General features: G+C 49.7%; 1 protein-coding gene across 13 annotated transcripts in view; it reads left to right on the forward strand.

The window, feature by feature from the left end:
* The window catches only part of LOC147107164 (homeodomain-interacting protein kinase 3-like), a 317,760-nt gene that overhangs the window by 275,868 nt on the left and 14,284 nt on the right, over positions 1-27,608 (forward strand). For 12 of the 13 annotated variants that reach the window (XM_086008315.1, XM_086008320.1, XM_086008323.1 and 9 more), the window contains 7 exons: positions 716-839; positions 4,080-4,204; positions 5,427-5,551; positions 7,873-8,040; positions 11,617-11,919; positions 22,909-23,055; positions 26,168-26,427. In XM_086008315.1, the coding sequence (XP_085864441.1) occupies positions 716-839; positions 4,080-4,204; positions 5,427-5,551; positions 7,873-8,040; positions 11,617-11,919; positions 22,909-23,055; positions 26,168-26,427 (1,252 nt within the window). The remainder of the gene's footprint in view (positions 1-715; positions 840-4,079; positions 4,205-5,426; positions 5,552-7,872; positions 8,041-11,616; positions 11,920-22,908; positions 23,056-26,167; positions 26,428-27,608) is intronic. The other variant, XM_086008313.1, reaches the window with a different exon arrangement.

A 27,608-nucleotide genomic window follows, 5' to 3' on the forward strand; every position in this document is an offset into this window, starting at 1 on the left:
GACGTCTCAAAGCGCTTTACAGCCAATGAAGTACTTTTGAAGTGTAGTCACTGTTGAAATGTTGGAAACGCAGCAGCCAATTTGCGCACAGCAAGCTCCCACAAACAACAGTGTGAAAATGCCCAGATAATCTGTTTTTGTTATGTTGGTTGAGGGAGAAATATTGGCCAGGACAGCAGGGAGAACTCCCCTGCTCTTCTTCAAAATAGTGGCCATGGGATCGTTTACGTTTATCTGAGAGAGCAGACGGGGCCTCGGTTTAACGTCTCATCTCCGACAGTGCAGCACTGCACTGGGAGTGTCGGCCTAGATTTATGAGCTCAAGGCCCTGGAGTGGGACTTGAACCTCACAACCTGCTGACTCAGAGGCGAGAGAGTGCTACCCACTGAGCCACAGCTGACACATTAGTGGGAACATTGCTGGGCAGTGCAAATAAAATAAAGCACAGAATCCTGCAGAGCGCACCGTGGGATCGGGTGAGGCAGACATTTCTGGGATCTGTGTGGCGGAAACCCAACAGCAGATCACTGAGGCTTTTAGGGCACGCTCTTGCTAGGTTTCTGTTAGCAATGCCTCTCCTACGGCTGCCTCTTGTGCGTGAAACTTTGAGCTCTCGGCTGCAACGCACGGCATTCTCCTGCAAACGGAGACGCTGTGTACCACGGGTGTAGTCCTGAGACGATCGACACTGACGCATGTCCTACCTTCGTACAGCACTTAGCACCGACTGGACCTTCCCTGATGCACCACGGGATACCACTGCAGCCGGGGACCGCTCAGTTTGGGTGCAACGAGTCTTTCCAGCAGACCCTCATCCTGTGCCCACCCACGCTTCAAGGTACGAAACGGTGGCTGTGTGCCCGCTCTGGGCTTTCGGAGTAATCTGAACTGAATGTTATTCCGCTTGCATCTGTGTGTGGAAGACACCAGGAATCCTGTCATATGTGGGAATTGGATAAATACTTTGAGAAGGATAAATGTGCGGAGCTAGGGGGAAGAGCAGAGGCAGTTGGACTAAGTAGATTGCTCTTTCAAAGGGCCAGTACAGGCAGGGTGGGCTGAATGGCCTTCTGCGCTGCATGGATTCTATATGTATTGATGGAGTTGGGGGCACAGTTATGATAATAGTGATATAATTTCCCACAGCAGGAGGCTGTAGAATGATTGCTAGGACTTGGCGAAGTGCTGAGAAGGAGATTGCAGGCCAACTGCTCACTGGCCACTCCCAGCCAGCTCGAAAAGGCCACTCTTGACTGCAGCAGGTTACTGTAGACCCGAGACAGGTCGTCCACCTGCTCTATGTACCTGCAGGTTTCAGCGGCAAGGTGCCGATTTTGATAATGCTATGAACTGTTTGCATTCCCACCCACATAGCATTCCCACTCGTATCATTCCCACTCGTATCATTCCCACACGTGGATCATTCCCACTCGTTTCATTCCCACTCGTATCATTCCCACTCGTATCATTCCCACTCGTATCATTCCCACACGTGGATCATTCCCACTCGTTTCATTCCCACTCGTATCATTCCCACTCGTATCATTCCCACTCGTTTCATTCCCACTCGTTTCATTCCCACTCGTATCATTCCCACTCGTGGATCATTCCCACTGGTATCATTCCCACTCGTATCATTTCCACTCGTGGATCATTCCCACTCGTTTCATTCCCACTCGTTTCATTCCCACTCGTGGATCATTCCCACTGGTATCATTCCCACTCGTATCATTTCCACTCGTGGATCATTCCCACTCGTATCATTCCCACTCGTGTCATTCCCACTCGTGTCATTCCCACTCGTATCATTCCCACTCGTGTCATTCCCACTCGTATCATTCCCACTCGTGTCATTCCCACTCGTGTCATTCCCACTCGTGTCATTCCCACTCGTATCATTCCCACTCGTATCATTCCCACTCGTGTCATTCCCACTCGTGTCATTCCCACTCGTATCATTCCCACTCGTTTCAGAGGAGGTTTACCAGAAAGATACCAGGGATGAGGGTCCTCAGTAATGTGGAGAGACTGGAGAAGCTGGGATTGTTCTCTTAACCTTCTCTGCTCTAAGGAGAAGATTTGTTAGAGGTATTCAAAATTATGAAAGGTTTTGACAGAGTAGATAGGGAGAAACGGTGCAGCACGGTGGCATAGTGGTTAGCACTGTTGCCTCACAGCGCCAGGGACCCGGGTTCGAATCCGGCCTCGGGTGACTGTCTGTGTGGAGTTTGCACATTCTCCCCGTGTTTGCGTGGGTTTCCTCCGGGTGCTCCGGTTTCCTCCCACAGTCCAAAGATGTGCGGGTTAGGATGATTGGCTATGATAAATTGACCCTTAGTGTTAGGGGGATTAAATACGTGGGGTTACGGGGATAGGGTGGGATATGTGTTGGTGTAGGGGTTACGGGGATCGGGTGGGATATGTGTCGGTGCAGGCTCGATGGGCCGAAATGGCCTCTATCTGCACTGTGGGGTTTCTGTGATTCTGTGTGATTCTGTGAAACTGTTTCAACTGGAAGGAGGGTTAGTAACCAGAGGACACAGATTTAAGATAATTGGCAAAAGAACCTGAGAAGAGATGAGGAGAATTTTTTTACGCAGGGTGTTGTTGTGATCTGGAATGTACTGCCTGGAAGGGTGATGGAAGCAGATTCAATAGTAACTTTCAAAAGGGAATTAGATACAGACTTGAAAAGGAGAATTTTGCAGGGCTGTGGGGAAAGAGGAGGGGAGTGGGACTGATTGGAGAGCTCTACCAAAGAGCCGGCACAGGCACGATGGGCCAAAAGGCCTCCTCCTGTGCTGTATGATTGAATGATTCTAGAAAGAAAGAAAGATTTGCATTTCTACAGCGCCTTTCATGACCACCGGACGTCCCAAAGTGCTTTACAGCCAATGAAGTACTTTTTTTGAAGTGTAGTCACTGTTGTAATGTAGGAAACATGGCAGCCAATTTGCGCACAGCAAGCTCCCACAACAGTAATGTGAGAATGACCAGACATTCTGGCCTAGAAATTGAGTAGCCTTAGCGCCGCATTTGAGGCGCTAGAGGGCCTAGCGCCGGAGTTATGGCCAGTTGGGAAATTGAGTGGGGCCCTTCCGTCGGCGTTAAGCCGGTAGCGCTGCGCCGGCACCGATGACGTCATCGGTGTGCGCAGCGTCCCGGTTGCCATGCCGACGGGCCCCAGCGCCGAAATTCAGTTGCGGCCGCCTCGCCCGTGGCAGCCGCAACTAAGACTCTGGCAACCGAGTCTTCCCCGAGTTAGCGCCGGCGCATTAAGGTCGCGCGGCGGCCGGCCGCTTTCCCGTCGGCTGCCTGCCCGCACCTCCCTCCCCGGACTCCTCCACCCCCCCCCCCCCGCGGAACAGATGCGTCTGGCCTGCAAGCCCGGCACTTGTCCGAGGTGCCGGGCTCATTTTTTCAATATTTGAACGGACAGCGGGCGGGTGCAGGCAGCTCCTCCTTAACTGAAGGAGGAGGCCTGCACTTCCCCAGCCTGCCGCACCGCATCGGGTGCCGCAGCGCCGGATTAGCGCCGCAATTCGGCACTCAGCGCCCATTGGGAGGCGCTCACGCCCGCCAGTAGCGCCGGCAGCCGTCTGGGCGCGGCGCTACTGAATTTTTGGCGCGCGCAAGGGAATTAGCGCCGGCGCTAAATTTCCGGCGCTAAAGCCCTGGCGCGGCGTCAACTCAATTTCTAGGCCTCTGTCTTTAGTGATGTTGGTTGAGGGATAAATATCGGCCAGGACACTGGGGATAACTCCCCTGCTCTTCTTCCAAATAGTGGCCATGGGATCCTTTACACCCACCTGAGAGGGCAGATGGGGCCGAGGTCCAACGTCTCAACCGAGAGTCGGCACCTCCGACATTGTAGGTGTTTAGAAGTGAAGCCAGCTAGGAACACGGGGTTGGAAATGAGCCCAATCTGGCTGGTCGCACTGCTGTCCTTTAAGGTGTTGACACCTCTGCACGTGGCTGGGATCCGTCTAGGTCAAGCGGCAGCGATTTAGCTTCAAGTGAAATGTCGGCCTGTTGTGACTTTAGATGGGATAGTCTCACTCGTCTGTCTTTGCACCAGCAGGCATCCCAACAAACCCAGGTAAATGCACAGGGTTTTCCGTTCGAATGGACAACACAGTGCCTCTCGTTACACAGGCACCCACACTGCAGCCTCTTCAGCTGAGGCCTGGAGTTTTGACGCAGGTTTGTACTTTCCGTTCAGGTCGTAAGGAAGCAAATGGGTGTGGTAGCGTAGTGGCTATGTTACTGGACTAGTAATCCAGAGGTCTGGACTGATGATCACAGCAGCTGGGGAATTTAAATTAGACTAAAAGCTAGTATCAGTAATGACCATGTAACTACTGAATTTTCGTAAAAACCTTTAGGGAAGGAAATTAGCCGGTCTGGTCTCTATGTCGACTCTTATCCTCCCTTTGAAATGGCCGAGCAAGCCACTCAGATGTGCCAAAACCACTACAAAGAGGTATAACAGCATTGTGGGAGTACCTTCACCACGGGGACTGCAGCGGCAATTAGGGATGGGCAATAAATGCCGGCCTTGCCAGTGACGCCCACATCCCATGAACGAATTTTTAAAAAAGTTCTTCTGCCGCTAAAATAATACCGTTGCATAAAATTGGCAGGTTGGCGCAGTGGGAAGCACTCTCGCCTCCGAGTCAGAAGGCTGTGAGTTCGAGTCCCCACTCCACAGACATAATTTAGGTTACTGTCCTTTGAGGAAGGAGACCAGCCGTCCTTACCCGGTCTGGGCCTTATATGTGACTCCAGTCCCATACCAACGTGCTTGACTCCTAACTGCTCTCTGAAGTGGCCAAGGAAGCCACTCGGTTGTAACAAAATCGAAGGCGGCCCACCGCCACCTTCCGGGGGCATCTGGTGATGGCCAGTAAATGCCAGCGATGCCCACATCCCGAGAATCGAATAATAATTGTTTTTTTGATCGTTTGTCTTGCTAGTGATTTAAAAATTCTCATCCTTGTTTTCAAATCCCTCCATGACCAGGCCCCTCCCTATCTCTGTAACCTCCGCCCGCCCTACACTCCTCCGAGATCTCTGCGCTCCTCCAACTCTGGCCTCTTGAGCATCCCCGATTTTCATCGCTCCACCACTGGCGGCCGTGCCTTCAGCTGCCAAGGCCCTAAGCTCTGGAATTCCCTCCCTAAACCTCTCCATACCTCACTTTCCTCCTTTAAGACGCTCCTTAAAACCTACCTCTTTGACCAAGCTTTTGGTCGCCTGTCCTAATATCTCCTCATGTGGCTCGGTGTCAAATTTTGATTAATAACGCTCTTGATAAGTGCCTTTGGAATGTGTTGCTATGTTAAAGGCGCTATATAAATGCAAGTTGTTGTGGCTGTTGTTGTTCTGAATGTATGCTAGCTTGTGTTTTTTGTTGTTGCTTTAGGCATGGTCTAGTCGAAGCCAGCAGATACTGGTTCCTACCTGGCAGCAAGTGACAGCTGTGGCGCCCCCCACTGCAGCGCTGACATCCGATACTGTGGCTGGATCACAGAGGCTGGGCGACTGGGGGTACGTAAGATGCCGAGGGCAGGAAACGAGGGAGGAGGAGTGTGGTGTTGGTCGCATTCTCGTCAATGGAGCCTCCTGAAAATCCAGGAACATAGGAACAGGATTAGGCCATTCATGCCCTCGAGCCTGTTTCGCCATTCAGTTAGATCGTGCCTGATCTGTATCTTAACTCCATCCACCCGCCTTGGCTCTGTAACCCTTAATACCCTTGCCTAACAAAAATCTTATCAATCTCAGTTCTGAAATTTTCAGTTGACCCCCCGAGCCTCAACAGCTTTTTGGGGGAGAGAGTTCCAGATACAGGTAGACTATCCTTTATCCCCACTTCCGAAAACCTCTAAAAACCGAAAGTTTTTTCGTGGAGCGTAAGTCGTGCGCACGATATGACCCGAGTGGCGCCAAACATGACAGGAGTGGTCCGGGAGCTCTGCCTTTCCCTGTGAGCAGGGCAGAGGGTCACAGAGTTCCCTCCTGGGTAGGAGATTGCAGGCCGAGCCGGGCAGTGTGAAGGAGGTACCGGGAGAGTGAACCCAACAATACAGCGGCCCGTCCGATAGTCTTTTCTTCCCTCCCCGCCCCCCCCCACCGACCTGATTTGCGGGCCAGCTTAGTGTAGGAGTCAGCCGATATCCGGCTTTCCCACAACTGGCGGCGGCAGTCGAGCCCCAGACCCCCGCTAAGTCAAGGAATTCAGATACGGAGCAGGGGGAGCCGGAAACCTCGATCTAATGGCAGAAATCAGCAGCCGTTTTGTTAGGTTTTTTTTCTTCCCCTAGCATTTTTTTAAACAGTCAGGCTGTGGAAAGAGTCTCTGTAGCTTAGCAACAGCTTCAGAGACGCTTCCAAGGCAGGGCCCGAGTGTTTACAAGCTGTTGCTAAGCAACAGTGTTTGTTGTCAGATACGGAGATGAAAACCTTCTGAAATCCGAAAACCGAAACACAGCTGGTCCCAAGGTTTTCGGATAAAGGATAGTTTACCTGTACTCCCTAATACAAAAGCAAAATACTGCGGATGCTGGAAATCTGAAATAAAAACAGAAATTGCTGGAAATTCCCAGCAGATCAGACAGCGTCTGTGGAGAGAGAAACAAGAGTTAATGTTTGAGGTCGGTGCGAGGGAGCGTGCTGCGTTCAGGGGGCCATGTCTCCCGTTGTGTGAAGTTGTGTGCCGCTGCGGTTGATGAGCTTAAAGCAACTCTTGTGGCCCCATTTGCCCTGGGGCTGTGAGCAGAGCTGAAAGCTAGCCCCCCGCCCCCGCAGGCTGGCTTGGCGAGCTTCCCCTACATGGGCTTTGAGGTTCCCACCTGGAATAAACAAATTGCTTTACGTTCCAGGGATTACCTTCCCGTCGCACTCGACTTTTTTGTCAATTGCAGTTTTATCATCATTCATAAAAGCAGGCTGTTGAAATGATCATAGCCTAGCATTTACCCGTGGCAATACAAGTGGATGAGCACTTAATACACTGATGCAACATTCACAGAAATCACAGAAACCCCACAGTGCAGATAGAGGCCATTTCGGCCCATCGAGCCTGCACCGACACATATCCCACCCTATCCCTGTAACCCCACGTATTTAATCCCCTAACACTAAGGGTCAATTTATCATAGCCAATCAACCTAACCCGCACATCTTTGGACTGTGGGAGGAAACCGGAGCACCCGGAGGAAACCCACGCAAACACGGGGAGAATGTGCAAACTCCACACAGACAGTCGCCCGAGGCCGGATTCGAACCCGGGTCCCTGGCGCTGTGAGGCAACAGTGCTAACCACTATGCCACCGTGCTGCCGCACTATTCCTTTCTCCACTATTTAAACTCTCTCTCTCTCTCACTCCCTCACTCTCTTTCTCGCTCTCATTCTCTCTCTTCCTGCTTCACTTTCTCTTTCTCACTCTCACTTTCTATCTCTCTCACTAACTGTGTGTGTGTGTTTGTCGTTCTCACCTCGCCCCACTTCACTCGCTTTCTCTCTCACTATCTCTCTCACTGTGCGTGTTTCTCTCTCTCTCTCTCTCTTCTGCTTTGTGATCTTGTATTTTAGATTGAGGGACCATAGACAGAATATCATCCATTCATTAATATTCTGGTTCTTGCCCTTTTACCGCTGGCAATGTAAGTGGATGGGCATTGAATGCATTGGCGTGACATTCCTGCCTCCCCTGTTTAAACACAGGCGCTAATCCATTCACATTCCTGGACAGAGGACCGTTGTTCAAATGTGCTGAGCGTTCAATCCCTAGGATTTCTAGGCCCATGTGTTTTTATCCCACGTGCCTCAGCTTGACCGGTCTGTCTCCTTCTCCTCTCCCCTGCAGGAAGGTGCTTGCCCCGGGCAGCCATTACAGCTCCATGTTGCCGCAGCATCTCTTAACCAACCAAATGGCACTGTCGGCCACTCATCCCATCGGTGTGGGAATCGCCCAGGTGCTCTGGGCCCAGCCCTCCGCTGCTAACAAGAAGAGAAACAAGCACTGTCAAAAGAGGTCAGTGACGGGGAGGCCTTCAAGTGGCGGAGAAGCGCCACACCGCAGTCGTTTTAAAAAGGTTTCCTGGCTTTAGTGAGAGGCCATCAATATAAGATAGTCACCAGTTAATCCAATAGGGAATTCAGGAGAACCTTCTTTACCCAGAGAGTGGTGAGAATGTGGAACTCGCTACCACAGGGAGTGGTTGAGGCAAATAGTATAGAGCTGGGTGGGCGTGTGTGCTGTGAGGAGGATGCAGAGAAACTCCAGTATGATTTGGACAGGTTGGGTGATTGGGCAGATGCATGGCAAATGCAGTATAATGTGAATAAATGCGAGGTTATCCACTTCGGTGGCAAAAACAGGAAGACAGATTATTATCTGAACGGCAATAGATTGGGAGAAGGGGAAGTGCAACGAGGCCTGGGTGTCCTTGTGCAGCAGTCGCTGAAGGTAAGCATGTAGGTGCAGCAGGCGGTTAAGAAGGCAAATGGTATGTTGGCCTGCATAGCGAGAGGATTCGAGTACAGGAGCAAGGATGTCTTGCTGCAGTTGTACAGGGCATTGGTGAGACCACACCTTGAGTATTGTGTGCAGTTTTGGTCGCCTTATCTGAGGAGGGATGTTCTTGCCATGGAGAGAGTGCAGCGAAGATTCACCAGACTGATATCTGGGATGGCAGAAATGACGTATGAGGAGAGATTGGGTCGATTAGGCTTATATTCGCTAGAATTTAGAAGAATGAGAGGGGATCTCATTGAAACTTATAAAATTCTAACAGGACTAGACAGACTAGATGCAGGAAGGATGTTCCCGATGGCGGGGGAGTCCAGAACCAGGGGTCACAGCCTAAAGATAAGGGGTAAGCCATTTAGGACAGAGATGAGGAGGAATTTCTTCGCCCAGAGACTCGCGAACCTGTGGAATTCTCTAACACAGAAGGCAGTTGAGGCCAGCTTATTAAATATATTTAAGAAGGAGTTAGATATGTTTCTTAAGGCTAAAGGGATCAAGGGATATGGGGAGAAAGCAGGGACAGGGTACTGAATTTGGATGATCAGCCATGATCTCATTAAATGGCGGAGCGGGCTCGAGGGGCCGAATGGCCTACTCCTGCTCCTATCTTCTATGTTTCTAAGAGGCATTTAAGGGGAGGCTAAATAAACACATGGGGGAGAAAGGAATAGAAGGATATGCTGATAGGGTGAGATGAGGAAGGGTGGGAGGAGGCTCGTGTGGAGCATAAACACCGGCACCATTGGGTTGGGCCGAATGGCTTGTTTCTGTGCTGTAAATTCTATGTAAAAAAAAATACTTCGGCTCTGCCTTGCCAAGCGCAAGCCATTTTTAAAGAAAAGACTGCCTTCAATATATATGTTTCTAAATTATAACAAGATTAATCGGAAGGCAGCTCGTCAGTGTCTTGTTTTTGTATCGGTTAGAGGGCAGCTAGAAATGTTACAAATTATCTGTTGGAGCTCCCATGGCATTGCTCATGATGCGAGTGAGGACTCGTTGTTTGGCAATAGGATCGTACCGGGCAATGCCCGATGTTTTAGTCTACTGCTGCCGCGAAGCTGCCCTTTCAGGCCTCCAGTTCTAATTGCCACACGAGCACGTCCTGCTGTTAACGGGGCCCTGATTGGAGGGCATTTTCTGTTACTGCAGCAGTATACCTGTAGATGGCAGGTGATGGTAGGTTCCACATTTCCACCCCAAGGTCATAAGAAACCAGCAGGAAATAAGTGGCTTTCTTTTTTTTTTAAATTGTTAATTTTTTTTAATTAATTGTTACAAAACATGTGTGAGGGATTTTGCCATGAAACTTCTGCATAAATATTATGTGCCTCTCTCGAAAGGCCAGTTCGCTGCAGTTCAATTAATCAGCTTGCCTTCATTGATACCAGTCGAGTGGTTAACACTTCAGTTTGAAGTTGGAACAGTGCTGAGCGCGGAGGAGTCTGTTGCATGGGCTGGTATACCGAACACCAAATTTGTGCATTCAACCCAAATCCAGAGTGTCAATACCCAATTAAAATCTATCAGAACGCAATCACACAGCGCAGGAGGCAGCCATTCGGCCCATCGTGCCTATGCCGGCTCTTTGAACGAGCTCTCTAATTAGTCCCACTCCCCCCTGCTCTTTCCCCACAGCCCTGCAAATGTTTCCTTTTCAAGTATTTATCCAATTCCCTTTTGAACGTCACTGTTGAATCTGCTTCCACCGCCCTTTCAGGCAGCGCGTTCCAGATCACAACAACTCGCTGCGTAAAAAAATTCTTCTCATCTCCTCCCTCTGGTTCTTTTGCCAATGATCTTAAATCTGGATCCTTTGGTTACCGACCCTCCCACCAGTGGAAACAGTTTCTCCCTTTTGAAATTCATCATAGTTTTGAACACCTCGATTAAATCTCCCCTTAACCTTCTCTGCTGTAAGGAGAACAACCCCAGCTCCTCCAGTCTCTCCACATCACTGAAGTCCCTCCTCCCTGGTACCATTCTGGTCAATCTCCCCTTAACCTTCTCTGCTCTAAGGAGAACAACCCCAACTTCTCCAGTCTCTCCACATCACTGAAGTCCCTCATCCCTGGTACCATTCTGGTCAATCTCCCCTTAACCTCCTCTGCTGTAAGGAGAACAACCCCAGCTTCTCCAGTCTCTCCACATCACTGAAGTCCCTCATCCCTGGTACCATTCTGGTCAATCTCCCCATAACCTTCTCTGCTCTAAGGAGAACAACCCCAGCTCCTCCAGTGTCTCCACATCACTGAAGTCCCTCATCCCTGGTACCATTCTGGTCAATCTCCCCTTAACCTTCTCTGCTGTAAGGAGAACAACCCCAGCTTCTCCAGTCTCTCCACATCACTGAAGTCCCTCCTCCCTGGTACCATTCTGGTCAATCTCCCCTTAACCTTCTCTGCTCTAAGGAGAACAATCCCAGCTCCTCCAGTCTCTCCACATCACTGAAGTCCCTCCTCCCTGGTACCATTCTGGTCAATCTCCCCTTAACCTTCTTTGCTCTAAGGAGAACAACCCCAACTTCTCCAGTCTCTCCACATCACTGAAGTCCCTCATCCCTGGTACCATTCTGGTCAATCTCCCCTTAACCTTCTCTGCTCTAAGGAGAACAACCCCAGCTCCTCCAGTCTCTCCACATCACTGAAGTCCCTCATCCCTGGTACCATTCTGGTCAATCTCCCCTTAACCTTCTTTGTTCTAAGGAGAAGAACCCCAGCTCCTCCAGTCTCTCCACATCACTGAAGTCCCTCATCCCTGGTACCATTCTGGTCAATCTCCTCTGCACCCTCTCCAAGGCCTTGACATTCTTCCTAAAGTGTGGTGCCCAGAATTGGACACAATACTCTAGCTGGGGCCTAACCAGTGTTTTATAAAGGTTGTAAGCATAAATCCCTTGCTTTTATAAAGCCCAGGATCTCCCGTAGCAGTACCCCCTCCCCATGAAGTTACGGGAGATGGCGGGAGTACACGGTAGACTCCTCACCATTTGTGAAGAGCAAAGGTAAGTGTTGGCGCATCTGCGCGGACACGGCCCCCCGAGCGTCTACCCACCCTCGCTCTATTGTTTCCCGACAGGAGCAATACATTGTACCACAGCAGTCTGCAGGGCTCGGCGCCACTGTCTCCAAAGATCAGGAACAGCCCGAAGGCCGGCGAGTCAGAAGGCTGCCCAGCGGCACGGGACAACCGCGGCGGAAAGGACGGCGGGGGCTACTGCTGCCCGGGCTCGGTCGGGCAGGACCTGGACGGCAACTTGATCGCCAACCAGCAACGGCAGACCATCATCATCGCCGACTCCCCGAGCCCCGCCGTCAGTGTCATCACCATCAGCAGCGACACGGACGACGACGAGGCTTCCCAGAACCACTCACCGGGAGAGTAAGTTCTTAAAAAAGATCTTTGCTGGTTGTTAATTCTGAGGTCGGAACATTAGGAACAGGAAGAAGAGGCCATTCAGCCCCCTCGAGCCTGCTCTCGCCCTTCTATTAGATCGCGGCTGATCTGCACCTCAACTCCATTTAAAAAAAAAATTGTTCCTGGGATGTGGGCATCGCTGGCAAGGCCAACATTTATTGCCCATCCCCAGTTACCCTCAAGAAGGTGGTGGTGAGCCGCCTTCTTGAACCACTGCAGTCCCGTGTGGTGAAGGTGTTCCCACAGTGTTGTTAGGGAGGGAGTTCCAGGATTTTGACCCAGCGACGATGAAGGAACGGCGATATATTTCCAAGTCAGGATGGTGTGTGACGAGGGGAACTTGGAGGTGGTGGTGTTCCCATGCGCCTGCTGCCCTTGTCCTTCTAGGTGGAAGAGGTCGCAGGTTTGGGAGGTGCTGCTGAAGAAGCCTTGGCGAGTTGCTGCAGTGCATCTTGTAGATGGTACACACTGCAGCCACGGTGCGCCGGTGGTGGAGGGAGTGAATGTTTAAGGTGGCGGATGGGGTGCCAATCAAAAGGGCTGCTTTGTTCTGGATGGTGTCGAGCTTCTTAAGTGTTGTTGGAGCTGCAATCATCCAGGCAAGTGGAGAGTATTCCATCACGCTGCTGGCTTGTGCCTTGTAGATGGTGGAAAGGCTTTGGGGAGTCAGGAGGTGAGACACACGCCGCAGAGTACCCAGCCTCTGACCTGCTCTTGTAGCCACAGTATTTATGTAAGAGTTGCCTTTGCTCCATATCCTTCGATTCTCCCTACCTAACAAAAATCTAGCAATCTCAGTCTTGACCCACAGCATCCGCAGCCTTTTGGGGGTGAGTGTTCCAGATTTCTACTAGCATTTGTGTGAAAAAGTGCTTCCTGATTTTGTTCCTGAATGGCCTGACTCTAACTTTAAAGTTATGTCCCCTTGTTCTGGATTCCCCTCCAAAGCTTCTCCGTATCTACCCTATCGAATTATTTAAACATTTTAAACACCTCGATCAGATCAAAGAAGAATACAGCACAGAAGGAGGCCATTCAGCCTGTGCTAGCTCTTTCAAAGAGCTGTCCAATTAGTGCCACTCCCCTTGCACTTTCCCCACAGCCCTGCAAATTTGTAAGATTCTGCGTTAGCCTATATTTCTGTACTATTCAAATTTCAGACAATATTCAAACTATGGTTGTTTTCCCTGGAATTTAGAATTTTAAGGGGTCGTCGTCATACGTGTCTTCACACTGTTCCCTTTGGGGAACTGTATGAAGTGGTGGAAGGATTTCTGGCTGCGATTAACGCTCCTCCTGTGACCGTAACCATCTTCGTACCAGCCATTAGGGTGGTTAGTCCTATGGCGGGAGGGTTTTACGGGCTCCCACAACCCATACGAGGGGGAGGCCACCCACACCCACGGACGCAAGTATCCCGCTGGATGTCAACCCAGAATTTAGAGCCGGAGCTCCGACTCCACTTGCCGGGACTGTCTGGAGCAGGGTTCGAAACCCTACGCCTTCTGGCCCAGCGGCGGGGATGCTACCGCTACGCCAAAGGCCCACTCCTATTTTAAGGGGTGATCTGATCGAGGTTTTCAAGCTATTAAGAGGAACAGATAGGGTACATAGAGAGAAACTATTTCCGCTGGTTGGGGATTCTAGGACTAGGGGGCATAGTCTAAAAATTAGAGCCAGGCCTTTCAGGAGTGAAATTAGGAAACACTTCTACACACAAAGGGTGGTAGAAGTTTGGAACTCTGTTCCGCAAATGGCAATTGATACTACAGGAAACTTTGTGCTATCCGGCACCCACGGGACCGAGCTGCTGCCGTTGCCTCAAAACTGCCGTACTCTCCAGAGTTAATGTTGAGAGATATGGAGATCCTTATCTCCGTATTTGAAAACAAACACTGTTGCTTAGCAACAGCTTCTAAACACTCGGGTGTGGCCTGCAAGCTCTGTATATGAAGCTGTTGCTATAGCTACAGACCTTGCACAGCTTGACTGTTCAAACAAAGCAAAAAAAACAAACAAAAAGAATAAAAAACGGCTGCTGATTTTTGCCGGTGGCTCCAGATTGTCGGATAGCTCACCTCCGGATAGCACAACGTTTCCTGTAGATCAATTGTTAATTTTAAATCTGAGATTGATAGATTTCTGTTAAGCAAAGGTATTAAGGGATATGGGCCAAAGGTGGGTATATGGAGTTAGGTCGCAGATCAGCCATGGTCTCACTGAATAGCGGAACAGGCTCGAGGGGCTGAATGGCCTCCTCCTGTTCCTATGTTCCACTGTGAATAATATTTTAAGTTGGCGAATTTCCACAACGGGTTATTATTTGACGAATTGCACACGCAGTCGAAACTACGATCACTCGAGTCTGTCAAAGTGCCGACTCCCATCAGTTCTCAGAGAGTAAAACTTGTTTGGCAGTTGTGACGATGTTGAGACTGGGTGCCACCCTGTGGCTTAAAAATGTAACGACACGACAATTAACCCGTCTCCTTTCCCCAGTACATGCAGGCACACAGAAGGCCTCTGCAAACAATGAGCGGCTAAGCGGAGGCCCGGTCACGAGTCAGTGACAGAGACCTGCCGAGGCTTTATCACTTTATGATTCGGAGGGTTCCAAGCTACAGCTTGCGGCCCACGAGACTCTGCAGTCCCACCCACCAGGCGACTCACTTCCTTTTGCATCTACATTTCTCACACCTATTTAAGTTTTGTGGGGCTGGGTGTATGGAAAGTTTTTTTTTAGTGCTATTTGACCCTGAGATGAGCTTCCGATCCCATCTCCGCTCCATCACCAAGACCGACTACTTCCACCTCCATAACGTCGCCCGTCTCCGCCCTTGCCTCAGCTCATCTGCTGCTGAAACCCTCACCCATGCTTTTGTTACCGCCAGACTCGACTATTCCAATGCTCTCCTGACCAGCCTCCCCTCTTGCACCTCACATAAACTTGAGCTCATCCAAAACTCTGCTGCCCGTATCTTAACTCGCAACCACCATCACCCCTGTGCTCGCTGACCTCCATTGGCTCCCGGTCCGGCAACGCCTCCATTTTAAAATTCTCATCCTTGTTTTCAAATCCCTCCATGGCTTCGTCCCTCCCTATCTTTGTAATCTCCCCACAACCCTCTGAGATCTCTGCGCTCCTCCAATCCTGGCCTCTTGAGCATCCCTGATTTTGGCGGCCGTGCCTTCAGTGGCCAAGGCCTTAAGCTCTGGAATTCCCTCCCTAAACCTCTCCGCCTTTCTACCTCTCCTTCTTCAAGAAGTTCCTTAAAACCTACCTCCTTGACCCAGCTTTTTGGCCACCTGTCCTAATATCTCCTCATGTGTCAAAATTGTGTTTGATAATCGCTCCTGTGAAGCGCCTTGGGGCGTTTTGCTACATTAAAGGCGCTATATAAATGCAATTTGTTGATGTTGCCTCATTGCTGGTTAAATTCTAAATTCAGCAACTTGAGATATCTGTAGAGCAATGGGAACCTTGATCTAAACTTTACATGTGGCCCCCAAGGCACCGTGTCTCAGTGGCGCATGGTGACAGAAAGCTTGGGCCCTCCTGCTTTCATTCATCAGAGTTTGATTGAATGAGCCGTGACCTGCTCCCAGCCAGGAGCCCCTGCCATTCTTGTGCCAAGAGATAGCGAGCCTCAGCTCAATGCGTCAACACGTTGGGGGTCATTTTGACTTTGGACGATATCGATTCAGCCGTCTGTTATACACTGCTCCCCATTTTAATTTCCGTCGACATCGTGGAATCGTTATCGCTCGTTAAAACACCATCGCCCAAGCTCAAGATGATCCCCATTTTCCGGTTCCGGCACGATGGGCCGAATGGCCTCCCTCTGCTGAATGATTCCATGACTTTCTTCATCGAGGCACACTTTTGGTTTCCCCAGTGGGGTTTTGATAGAGCAAATAGGGAAAAACTGTTTCCTCTGACAAATGGGTCAGTAACCAAAGGTCATAGATTTAAAATAATTGGCAAAAGGACTAGAGGGGAAATGAGGAGAAATTTCTTCATACAGAGTGACGTAAGAAAACTACTAGGCACTTGGTCTAAGCGTTAAACAAAGCTTTAATCAACTGTTTTACAACATGGAGGTCTAGTTGTGTCCTTCACTAGTTCCTGTTAAGAATGTCCTGCGCAAGCTGGGCCCGTGCCCAAGTATTTATAATCTCCCTGGACAGCGCCACCCGCAGGCCGCTCAGTATTATTTCATAAGCCTTTCTTTCATGAATGACTGATTCATGTCACAGAGGATTGTTGAGATCAGGAACGCACAACCTGAAAGATTGGTGGAAGCAGATTCAAAAGGAACTTTGAAAAGGACAATTGGACATGCACTTGAAGAGGATTCATTTGCAGGGTCATGGGGAGGAAGCTGGGGTGTGGGACTAAATTGGAGAGCTCTTTCAAAGAGCCGGCACAGGCATGACGGGCCGAATGGCCTCCTTCTGTGCTGTTGCTTTCTGTGATTTTAATGCTCCATTAAACCGGAGGAGCCATTGCAGGGTTACTTGCCTGCTGCACGGGCGCAAAGATTGCACACCCGTCGCCAATCGAACCGGTGGCTATTAATCAGAGAATGGCAGGTTGACGCCTCACTTCTCAATGTCTCAACCTCAGCAGCCTCGGCCAGGCTGGATTTGTAAGTTCACAACTCGAATGCTGGCTGGAATGTTGGTTGTTTGGAAATCAGATGTTCCATCAGAGATTGGTGAGGAGGAGGGGGGGGTAGCGGGAGGGAACGAACTTCGTCTCTGCTTTAATCATGCTTGTTTGAGAATTACATTTGACAGTAGTTTTGAACAGGAACGTAGCAACAGGAGGAGGCCATTCAGCCCCTCAAGCCTGTTCCACCATTCAATTAGATCGTGGCTGATCTGTATCTTGACTCCATCTACCCCTTTGCACAGTTGCCCATTTACCAAACACCATTTGTAGCAACTGAAACAGTAATAACCTATATATAATATCTTAAGAATGTGATGCCTCTGCGCACCTCCTTATTAATTTCCCATGTCCACAATTATTATCTAAATCTGCCTATGTGAACTTGTCACGCTGTAATTACATCCTCCTGCCAGTGGTGGCACTCTAGCGCCTCAGTTTCATGTCACTCAGGGTGTCATTACAGTGCGTCAAGTTTACCAAGGCAGTTTATTATAAATAGGGACATAGAAATTTGTAATGGAAATAGATAAAATAAGGACAGATGATGTGGCGTTAAAGTGGGAGCTGAATTATATCAGTGTGTCCTGGTCCAATTATCTCCTGCCCTCTCACCCCGCCTCACCCGAGTTGGCTTTGACTTTCCCAGTGCAACGCCACAGAATATCGCCCGGGAGGAATGCTATTTTTGTCATTTTATTTCAACAATACACAGTTAACCACAGTTTATTAATTAACTGGAAGAAGAAAACGACCTTTAAACTCAGTGGAAAGCTCCAAGTAGATAAGGCAGTAAAACTGGAGGCCCTTTGTGCCGTGTGTTTATCCAGCATTCAGTAGCACCCTATTAGCAAGGAGAGGCAGGAAGGTTAATGTATTATAATATATAATGAATGTAGAGTTTAACCGCAGATTATTTCTCAATAAATCGCCAATAGTCGGGATCTCACTGTAATCGTAGGAACAGGAGGAGGCCATTCAGGCCCTCAAGCCTGTTCCACCATTCAGTTAGATCATGGCTGATCTGTATCCTAACGCCATCTACCCGCCTTGGTTCCAGATCCCTTAATACCCTTACCTAACAAAAATCTATCAATCTCAGCCGTGAAATTTTCAACAGCTTTTTGGGGGAGAGTTCCAGATTTCCACTACCCTTTGTGTGAAGAGGTGCTTCCTGACATCTCCCCTGAACGGCCTAGCTCTAATTTTAAGGTTATCCCCCCTTGTTCTGGACTCCCCCCGCACCCCACCAGAGGAAATAGTTTCTCTATACAACCCTATTGAATCCTTTAACTTATCTTAAATACCTCTCTAATGTTAATGTGTCTGAAGAAAATTAATTAAATGTGAGCAATCACAAAGTTAGAACAATCCCCCATGTAAAACTTCACAGTATAAAAGGATAACATACTCTGGGGTGACATTGAAAACTCCAATACCTGCGCCGCATCAAGCCCACTCACCCATCGCCGCTGTGCTTGCCCATCTCCATTGGCTGTCTGACTCCCTGAGGCACTGAATTCTGAATCCTTGTCCTCATTCTACAGATCCCTCCATGCTCCCACCCTACCCCACCACACCCTTCCATTCTACCTCTGCAACCCTCTCCCAGCCCTACGCCCCAAGCATGGCTATCAGTCCTCTCTCTGCACCACCATTGATGGCGAGCCTTCAGCCAACTTGGCCCGACTTTCTGTAGCTCCCTCCCTTTCCACCCTTGACGCTTCTCTCATTGTCCCCCTTCAGTGCCTGTCTTTTCCAGCATGTATTTTTTTGGTCACCTCCTTCTAACTCTTCTGTTACTGGCCAGCGACCATGTCTGCTCTGTGAAGGGCCTTGAGACATTTGCTATGTTCAAGATGTGATACAAGTTGCTGCTGTTGACTCCCTCACGCTGTAACTTGATAATTGTTTTAAACTACTCAAACCTGCCTCTTGCAATTTACAATGGATTCTACCTCACTTATTTAATCCCACGAGCAAAACCTCTGCAAAATTTCTCTGACCCCTCTTCCACCCCCAATGCAACTGAGCAATACTCTCGACGTATCCACCTGCCGATCATTAACTCTGCTGGCTGCGTTTCACAACTGACATTTCCTTGACCTCAGGAACACAGGAGCCATTGTGTTCCGTACAGTGTCTAATCATATCTGTCCCTACCTGTCCCTGTCACCTTCAGTTCTGAGTCCCAGGTGTGAATCCCATCCGGACCGCCTGACTAAAATTCTCTCTCTCTCTCTCTCTCCCTCATCAGTTGCGAGGAACCTGCGTGAAATGAATTTGAAGATTCTCAAACCCGTTCTAGTGGGCATGCGTTCTGGCATAAACTTGCTCAGAGAGTTGTTGCAAAAAAGAAAGACTTGCATTTAAACATAGAAACATAGAAGATAGGAGCAGGAGTAGGCCATTCGGCCCCTCGAGCCTGCTCCGCCATTTAATGAGATCATGGCTGATCATCCAAATTCAGTACCCGGTCCCTGCTTTCTCCCCATACCCCTTGATCCCTTTAGCCTTAAGAAATATATCCAACTCCTTCTTGAATATATTTAATGAATTGGCCTCTACTGCCTTCTGTGGTAGAGAATTCCACAGGTTCACCACTCTCTGGGTGAAGAAATTCCTCCTCATTTCTATCCTAAATGGCCTACCCCTTATCCTTAGACTGTGACCCCTGGTTCTGGACTCCCCCACCATCGGGAACATCCTCCCTGCATCTAGTCTGTCCAGTCCTGTCAGAATTTTATAAGTTTCAATGAGATCCCCTCTCATTCTTCTAAACTCCAGCGAGTACAAGCCCAATCGACCCAATCTCTCCTCATACGTCATTCCTGCCATCCCAGGTATCAGCCTGGTGAATCTTCGCTGAACTCCTTCCATGGCAAGAACATCCTTCCTCAGATAAGGCGACCAAAACTGCACACAATACTCAAGATGTGGTCTCACCAAGGCCCTGTACAACTGCAGCAAGACATCCTTGTTCCTGTACTCAAACCCTCTCACTACGAAGGCCAACATACCATTTACCTTCTTAACCGCCTGCTGCACCTGCATGCTTACCTTCAGCGACTGGTGCACAAGGACACCCAGGTCTCGTTGCACTTCCCCTTCACCCAATCTATTGCCATTCAGATAATAATCTGCCTTCCTGTTTTTGCCACCAAAGTGGATAACCTCACATTTATCCACGTTATATTGCATCTGCCATGCTTCTGCCCAATCACCCAACCTGTCCAAATCATCCTGGAGTTTCTCGGCATCCTCCTCACAGCTCACACGCCCACCCAGCTTATGTAGCGTCTTTCACGACCACCGGACATCCCAAAAGGCTTTGCAGCCAATGAAGTACTTTTTGGAAGTGTAGTCACTGTTGTAATGTGGGAAACACAGCAGACAATTTGAACATAGCAAGCTCCCGCAAACAGCATTGTGATAATCGCCAGATAATTCTGACCTGGCCTTCAGGCACCTCTCACATAGAGTCATAACGGCATAGAAGGAGGCCATTCGGCCCATCGAGTCCGTGCCGGCTCTCTGTAGAGCAATCCAGTCAGTCCCATTCCCCTGCTCTATCCCCATAGCCCTGCAGGTTTATTTCCCTCAAGTGCCTATCCAGTCTCCCCTTGAAAACATTGAGTGTCTCCGCTTCCACCACTTCCGCCGGCAGCGAGTTCCAGGTCCTCACCACTCGCTGCGTAAAAAACGTTTTTCCTCACATCCCCCCCTGTATCTCTTTCCCAAAACCTTAAATCTGTGTCTCCTAGTCCTTGTACCATCAACTAGTGGGAACAGCCTTTCCCTATCTTGGTTGAGGGATAAATATTGGCCAGGACACCAGGGAGAACTCGTCTGCTGTTGTTCGAAATAGTGCTGTGGGATCTTTTACTTCCACCTGAGAGCGCAGATGGGGCCTCGGTTTAACGTCTTATCCAAAAGATGGCACCTCCGACAGTGCAGCACTCCCTCAGTACTGCACTGGGCGTGTCAGCCTAGATTTTTGTTCACAAGTCTCTGGAGTGGAACTTGAACCCAGAACCTTCTGACTCAGAAATGATAAGTCTTTACAGTGCATTGTAAGGAGTACCTTCCAGGAGTCGAATCATTGCATTTTACAGCACAGAAGGTGGCCCATCACTCTTGCACTCTATTTAGATATGACTAAGTTATTGTGCAAGTGTCAGCCGTGGCTCAGTGGGTAGCACTCTGGCCTCTGCATCAGAAGGTTGTTGGTTCAAGACCAGGAAATATCTCGAGACTAATTTTCTGCTGGGGACATATCCACTCTCCTGTACTGTGCATGTGTGCAGCACCACAAGATGTGGAGCAGCGCAGGCAGATGGAGACTGCCCCTAAGGCATGATGATGAGGAGTCCTAAAATAATAAAACTCCCAGAGAATAATATCCAAAATAAAAAGCAAAATACTACAGATGGTGGAAATCTGAAATAATAACCGAAAATGCTGGAAATACTCAGCAGGTCAGGCAGCATCTGTGCAGCGAGAAACAGAGTTAACGTTTCAACAACAACAATAACTTGTATTTATACGGCGCCTTTAACGTAGTAAAACGTCCCAAGGCTCTTCACAGGAGCGTTATCAGACAAAATTTATCTACCACAGAAGGCAGTTGAGGTCAATTTTTTTTTTTCATTCAATGATGGGATGTGGGCATCGCTGGCCTGCATTTAGTGCCCATCCCTAATTGCCCTTGAGAAGATGGTGGTGAGCCGCCTTCTTGAACCGCTGCAGTCCATATGGTGTAGGTGCACCCACAATGCTGCTAGGAAGGGAGTTCCAGGATTTTGGCCCAGCGACAGTGAAGGAACGGCGATACAGGTCCAAGTCAGGATGGTGTGTGGCTTGGAGAGGAACTTGTAGGTGGTGATGTTCCCATGCGTCTGCTGCCCTTGTCCTTCTATGTGGTAGAGGTCGCGGGTTTGGAAGGTGCTGTTGAAGGAGCTTTGGCGAGTTGCTGCAGTGCATCTTGTAGATGGTACACACTGCAGCCACAGTGTGCCGGTGGTGGAGGGAGTGAATGTTGAAGGTGGTGGATGGAGTGCCAATCAAGCGGGCTGCTTTATCCTGAATGGTGTCGAGCTTCTTGAGTGTTGTTGGAGCTGCACTCATCCAGGCAAGTGGAGACTATTCCATCACACTCCTGACTTGTGCCTTGTAGATGGTGGAAAGGCTTTGGGGAGTCAGGAGGTGAGACACTCGCCGCAGAATTCCCAGCCTCTGGCCTGCTCTTGTAGCCATAGTATTTATATGGCTGGTCCAGTTCAGTTTCTGATCAATGGTAACCCCCAGGATGTTGATAGTGGGGGATTCAGCGATGGTAATGCCATTGAATGTCAAGGGGTGATGGTTAGAGTCTCGCTTGTTGGAGATGGTCATTGCCTGGCACTTGTGTGGTGCGAATGTCATTAAATATGTTCAAGAAGGAGTTAGATATATTTCTTAAGGCTAAAGGGATCAAGGGATATGGGGAGAAAGCAGGGACAGGGTACTGAATTTGGATGATCAGCCATGATCTCATTAAATGGCGGAACAGGCTCAAGGGGCTGAATGGCCTACTCCTGCTCCGATCTTCTATGTTTCTAAAATTTGACACCGAGCCACATAAGGAGATATTAGGACAGGTGACCAAAACCTTGGTCAAAGAGGTCGGTTTTGAGGAGAGTTTCAGGTCGATGACCTTTCATCAGAACTGGAAGATGCAAACAGTTATTTAGCAAGTGCAGAGCGAGGGAAAAGGCAGGAGGGAGTTCACTAAAGTGAGGCAATGGAGGGTGTCTCGTGCTGTGGAACCGTAGCCCAGCAAGACAACACCTTCAGGAGAGTGGAAGAACTACAGAAAAGCTCAAGAACAAAAGGGAAGGTCTGTGTTAGGGTGGAGGGTAGGAGAGATTAAATGACAAAAGGGAGGATGGTGAACAGAAGATGTAGGAGCAGGAGTCGGTCATTTGGCCCCTTGAGCCGGCCCCGCCATTCAATAAGATCATGGCTGATCTGATCTTGGCCTCAACTCCACTTCCCTGCCCGCTCCCCATAACCCTTGCAAGGCAAAAGGGGTTGGTAATGGGACAAGTAAAGACGAGTCCAGAGGAGGTGCAAATGGTTGCAGCAGAATAGCAGAGGATGAGGGAAGCATGGAGAATCTGGCCAAGAGGTGATGGCTCCAGTTTGTCAGGGTTTTTTTTGCAGCGGTAATTTCATCGTGGACTGAATGTTTTATCTGAGGTGATTTATTTGTTTATTTCCCCACCCCTCAACCCCATCAGATGTAAAGGCAGTCCGGACTGCGAAGCGTGCCAGAGCACCCTGAACATCGATCGAGTGTGTTCGTTAAGTAGCCCCGACAGCACCCTGAGCACCAGTTCATCCAACTCGGCACAATCCAGCCCGTCTCCCTGCAAGAGGCCTAACAGGTACAGACCACAGTATCGACTATCCGAATCCAGGGTGTAGAGGGAGGGGTTTAATTTCCCCTGGACCATGTTTACAATGTTAGCATTTTACGAGGTTATTGATTTTATCGCCATTCATGGTTCAGAAAGTTACATTTTAAGACCCAGTGGCCTAGAAATTCACTATGGCCCCGCCAGCTGGCTAGCGCCCAAAAGTTAGCGCTGGGCGGGAAGTCTATAGCGATCATCAGATATTCATTGTTAGCGCCCCAATTCGGAACCGGGCGCTATACCAGGGTGTGCCCGCCTCCGCTTGGGGCGCTGACACTGAATATCAGCGCTCTTGGCGCCGCTGCGCCAGCCGCTGCGGAGCGGCAGGCTGCGGTACTGCAGGCCTCCTCCTTCTCTTAAGGGGGAGCTGCCTGCAACGGGGAGATCGCCGCTGGATAGTGCCGGCAAATGAGCCCGGCACCACGGAGAAGTGCCGGGCTCGCGGAAAGCAGCCGGCAATGCCGCGAGGGGGGGGGGGTGTGGAGGAGGCCGGGGAAGGAGGTGCGGGCAGGCGGCTGCCGAAAAAGCGGCCTGCCGCACCTTCCGCTTTAAAGCGCCCCACTAAGGCAGCAGGACGGCCCCGTTTTCTGGTCGCTGTTTGCGGCCGCTTCGGAGGAGGCGGCCGCAACTAAATACGGGGATCGGGCCGGTTTCGGGGCGGAACCGGGGCACTGCGCACACCGATTACGTCATCGTTGCCGGCGCAGCGCTAACGGCTACCGCCGCCAATACCGCTGCGCTGAATATCTGCGCAAACTCATTTCTGGCGCAAAATCACTCTTTAGGCGTTAACTGGGCGCAAAGCTGGCAGCGCCTGAATGAATTTCTAGGCCAGTGTGTTTAAATCTTTTCTTAAAGCTAACACGCACTGGGTAGCAATCAGTGCCGCCAGTATATTGCTTGCTCTTTCACTCATGGGATGTGGGCGTCGCCGGCAAGGCCAGTATTTATTGCTCATCCCTAATTGCCCTTTGAGAAGGTGGTGGTGGTGAGCCGCCGCCTTGAACCGCTGTAGTCCATGCGGTTTAGATACAACTGAGTGGCTCGCTGGGCCATTTCAGAGGGCAGTTAAGAGTCAACCACATTGCTGTGGGTCTGGAGTCACATATAGGCCAGACCGGGTAAGGACGGCAGATTTCCTTCCACTAAAGGACATTAGTGAACCAGGTGGGTTTTTACAATAATCCAGTAGATTCATGGTCATCATTACTGATACTGGCTTTTTATTCCAGATTTAATTAATTAACTGAATTTGAATGGGATTTGAACTCGTCGCCGCCGGATCATTAGTCCAGGCCACTGGATTACTAGTCCAGTAACATAAACACTATGCTATCGTTCTATTGTAGAACTTCGTACTACAGCTTCCAGTACTTTCTGAATATTACAAAAATCAATGGGGACGGGGGGGGAGTGAATCCCACAAAGCAACCCCCTGGTTTGACCGGCAACTTGTGGGTTTCAGTACTTAGAAAGGAGGGGTTATCACTTTTGGTCGAAGTTATAGGCCCGGAATTTGCGGTCAGCGGCGAAGCGAAGGCATTCGCCACTGGCCCCCGAAGAAACCGCCCCACAAAGATCTGGTGACCTCTGTGGTGAGAACTTTGCCTTTTTTGACACGTATGTGATTTCAGCGCAGGTTAGTGGGGATTCCTAGTGCAATGCTGCTGTGACATCGACAATCTGTCTAAGCAGCCAAGCACAGTGCACAATTCTCACAGACTGGGAACCAGGAAATGAAGAAGCTCCTTTTATTCGAACTTCTTAAAAATGTTACAGAGAGCAAAAACAAAGATTGGGGCTGTCACGTGGGGAAAAGGTAAACCTGAAATAAAGATGAACAAACTTTAAAAAAATATTTTAATTTTTTTTTCCAAGTTTCTTAATTGTAATTTTTTTATTATATTGGAGAAATTTGACACTCTACAAAATTTAAATGAGTTTTTCAGGGCCGTAACGTTTGTTTAGCAGTCAATACGCTGTTAAAACCCCAGTTGCGCCTATTTCAACAAGGCTTTGCATTTAATGGGGTATTTAACAGCGATATTATCGCGGAAAAGCCCACGGTTTCGTCAGTTTCCCTGATTACACTGAATGCTGGCTATGGGGGGGCGGGGGGGGGGGGCGCCACAGTGCAGCCAGTGTCGGACTAGTGAATGACTGACCGGAGCTTCAGGATTTCCTGAAGTTGCGGTCAGTTTCAAAGGGGTAATAACAACAAACTCTGTGAGTTCGCCGTTATTACCCACTGCCAATTCCAGGCCATAGAAGAAAAAAGTTAGCTCGCAGAAATGGCTGTTGGTATCCCAGTATTGTGAGGCACGTCTCCCTGCCGATGGGGAGCCTTCCCGTGCGTCCAGGAGATGGTTCAGACAGCAAGAGGCCGGTCACCACTCCGGCTCGAGAGCTCCTTAGCGGCTCTCTCAAAGAGCCGTTCACTCTGCTTGCGGCAGCGCTCCCGCCTCTGAGTCGGGAGGTCGTGGGTTCAATTCCCACTCCAGGGAATTGAGCCCACAATCCAGGCTGACACTCCCAGTGTAGTGCTGCACTGTCGGAGGTGTTGTCTTTTGGATGAGACGTTAAACCGAGGCCCCGTCTACCCTCGCAGGTGCCGAAAAAGATCCCACGGCCACTATTTCGAAAAAGAGCAGGCAATGTTCCCTCTAAATTGTCTTTTTTGTGCGTGGGCAGGTGGCCACGCACGCGCAGTACCTCAGAGGGAGCAGCTTGTGAGCGACCTGCGCAGTCCCTTCCCGATCACTGCACGGCCGCACGTGCGCACAGCTTAGAGGAACCATTGAGAGTAGGGGAGCTCTGGCCAATATTTAGCACTCAACCGACATCACTAAAAGCAGATTTTCTGGTTGCTGTTTGTGGGAGCTTGCTGTGCGCAGATTGGCTGCCACGTTTCCCTGCATTACAACAGAAACTAGCTCTTCATGGGCTGTAAAGCGCTTTGGGGGCGTCCCAAGGTAGCGAAAGGCGAAATTCTTTTCGTGCAGCGACGATGCGGTCGCCACCTTGTGAATAACTGACGATGACAAATATCTGAACCGGTACGTTATAATCATTGGCATTCCAGCATGTCGGAGGATGAGCAGGAGAGCGGCTGCGACACCGTGGACGGATCGCCGAGCAGCGACTCTTCAGAGCAGAATGAAAGTCCGTTCCTGGAGGAACGATTCCTTCAGGACGCCGCCAACCAGAATTCGAGTGGCAGGAGCACCAAGGGAACAGAAAGCACCAAGCCTGCCGTGCGCACCATGGTGGTGCCACCGATGAGGGTACAGAACAGCAATTCAAACTCCGTGACAGCATTCAGCGAGCAGGTCTCCAACGCAGGTATGACTCTGCTTTTTACGTGCGGTCAGAGAGAGTTGGATTTGCAATAGGGACAAACAAGAAGCAGCATAAGAATCGATTTAGATCATGTTGCGAAAGGGGGCGGTGGGGTGAATAGGGTGGGGTGGAGGTTGATTAATATTTGGGACATTAGAACCCAGTCCTGGAAAATGGCAATATCTTCTTCGCTGCTTGCCTGCCTGCCTGCTGTAAGGAGGAACAACATGGAGAGGCAGTATAATCGAAATGGTTCTATTTTGTGGGGGGAGGGGGGGGGGTGGGTGGGGGGGAGAGCAGAGGGACCCGGGGGGTGGATGTTCACAAATCCTTCAAGGTGGCAGGGCAAGCTGAAAAGGCGGCTAAGAAAGCGTATGGGATGCTTGGCCTTGTAAATAGGGGCATTGATTACAAAAAACAAGGAAGTCGCGCTAAACCTTTACAAATCACTGGTTAGGCCTCAGCTTGGAGTATTGTATACAATTCTGGGCCCCACATTTTAGGAAGTATGTCAAAGTCTTGGAGAAGGTACAAAGGAGGTTTACATAGAAACATAGAAACATAGAAGATAGGAGCAGGAGTAGGCCATTCGGCCCCTCGAGCCTGCTTTGCCATTTAATGAGATCATGGCTGATCATCCAAATTCAGTACCCTGTCCCTGCTTTCTCCCCATATCCCTTGATCCCTTTAGCCTCAAGAAATATATCTAACTCCTTCTTGAATATATTTAATGAATTGGCCTCAACTGTCTTCTGTGGTAGAGAATTCCACAGGTTCACCACTCTCTGGGTGAAGAAATTCCTCCTCATCTCAGTCCTAAATGGCTTACCCCTTATCCTTAGACTGTGACCCCTGGTTCTGGACTCCCCGACCATCGGGAACATCCTTCCTGCATCTAGTCTGTCTAGTCCTGTTAGAATTTTATAAGTTTCAATGAGATCCCCTCTCATTCTTCTAAACTCCAGCGAGTACAAGCCCAATCGACCCAATCTCTCCTCATACGTCATTCCTGCCATCCCAGGTATCAGTCTGGTGAATCTTCGCTGCACTCCCTCCATGGCAAGAACATCCTTCCTCAGATAAGGCGACCAAAACTGCACACAATACACAAGGTGTGGTCTCACCAAGGCCCTATCATACCAGGATGATACAGGGGATGAGGGACTTTAGTTATGTGGAGAGAT

Source organism: Somniosus microcephalus, chromosome 15 (assembly GCF_052327205.1).
Source record: "Somniosus microcephalus isolate GS21.2 chromosome 15, FLI_Smic_1.0, whole genome shotgun sequence".
Lineage (NCBI taxonomy): Eukaryota > Metazoa > Chordata > Chondrichthyes > Squaliformes > Somniosidae > Somniosus > Somniosus microcephalus.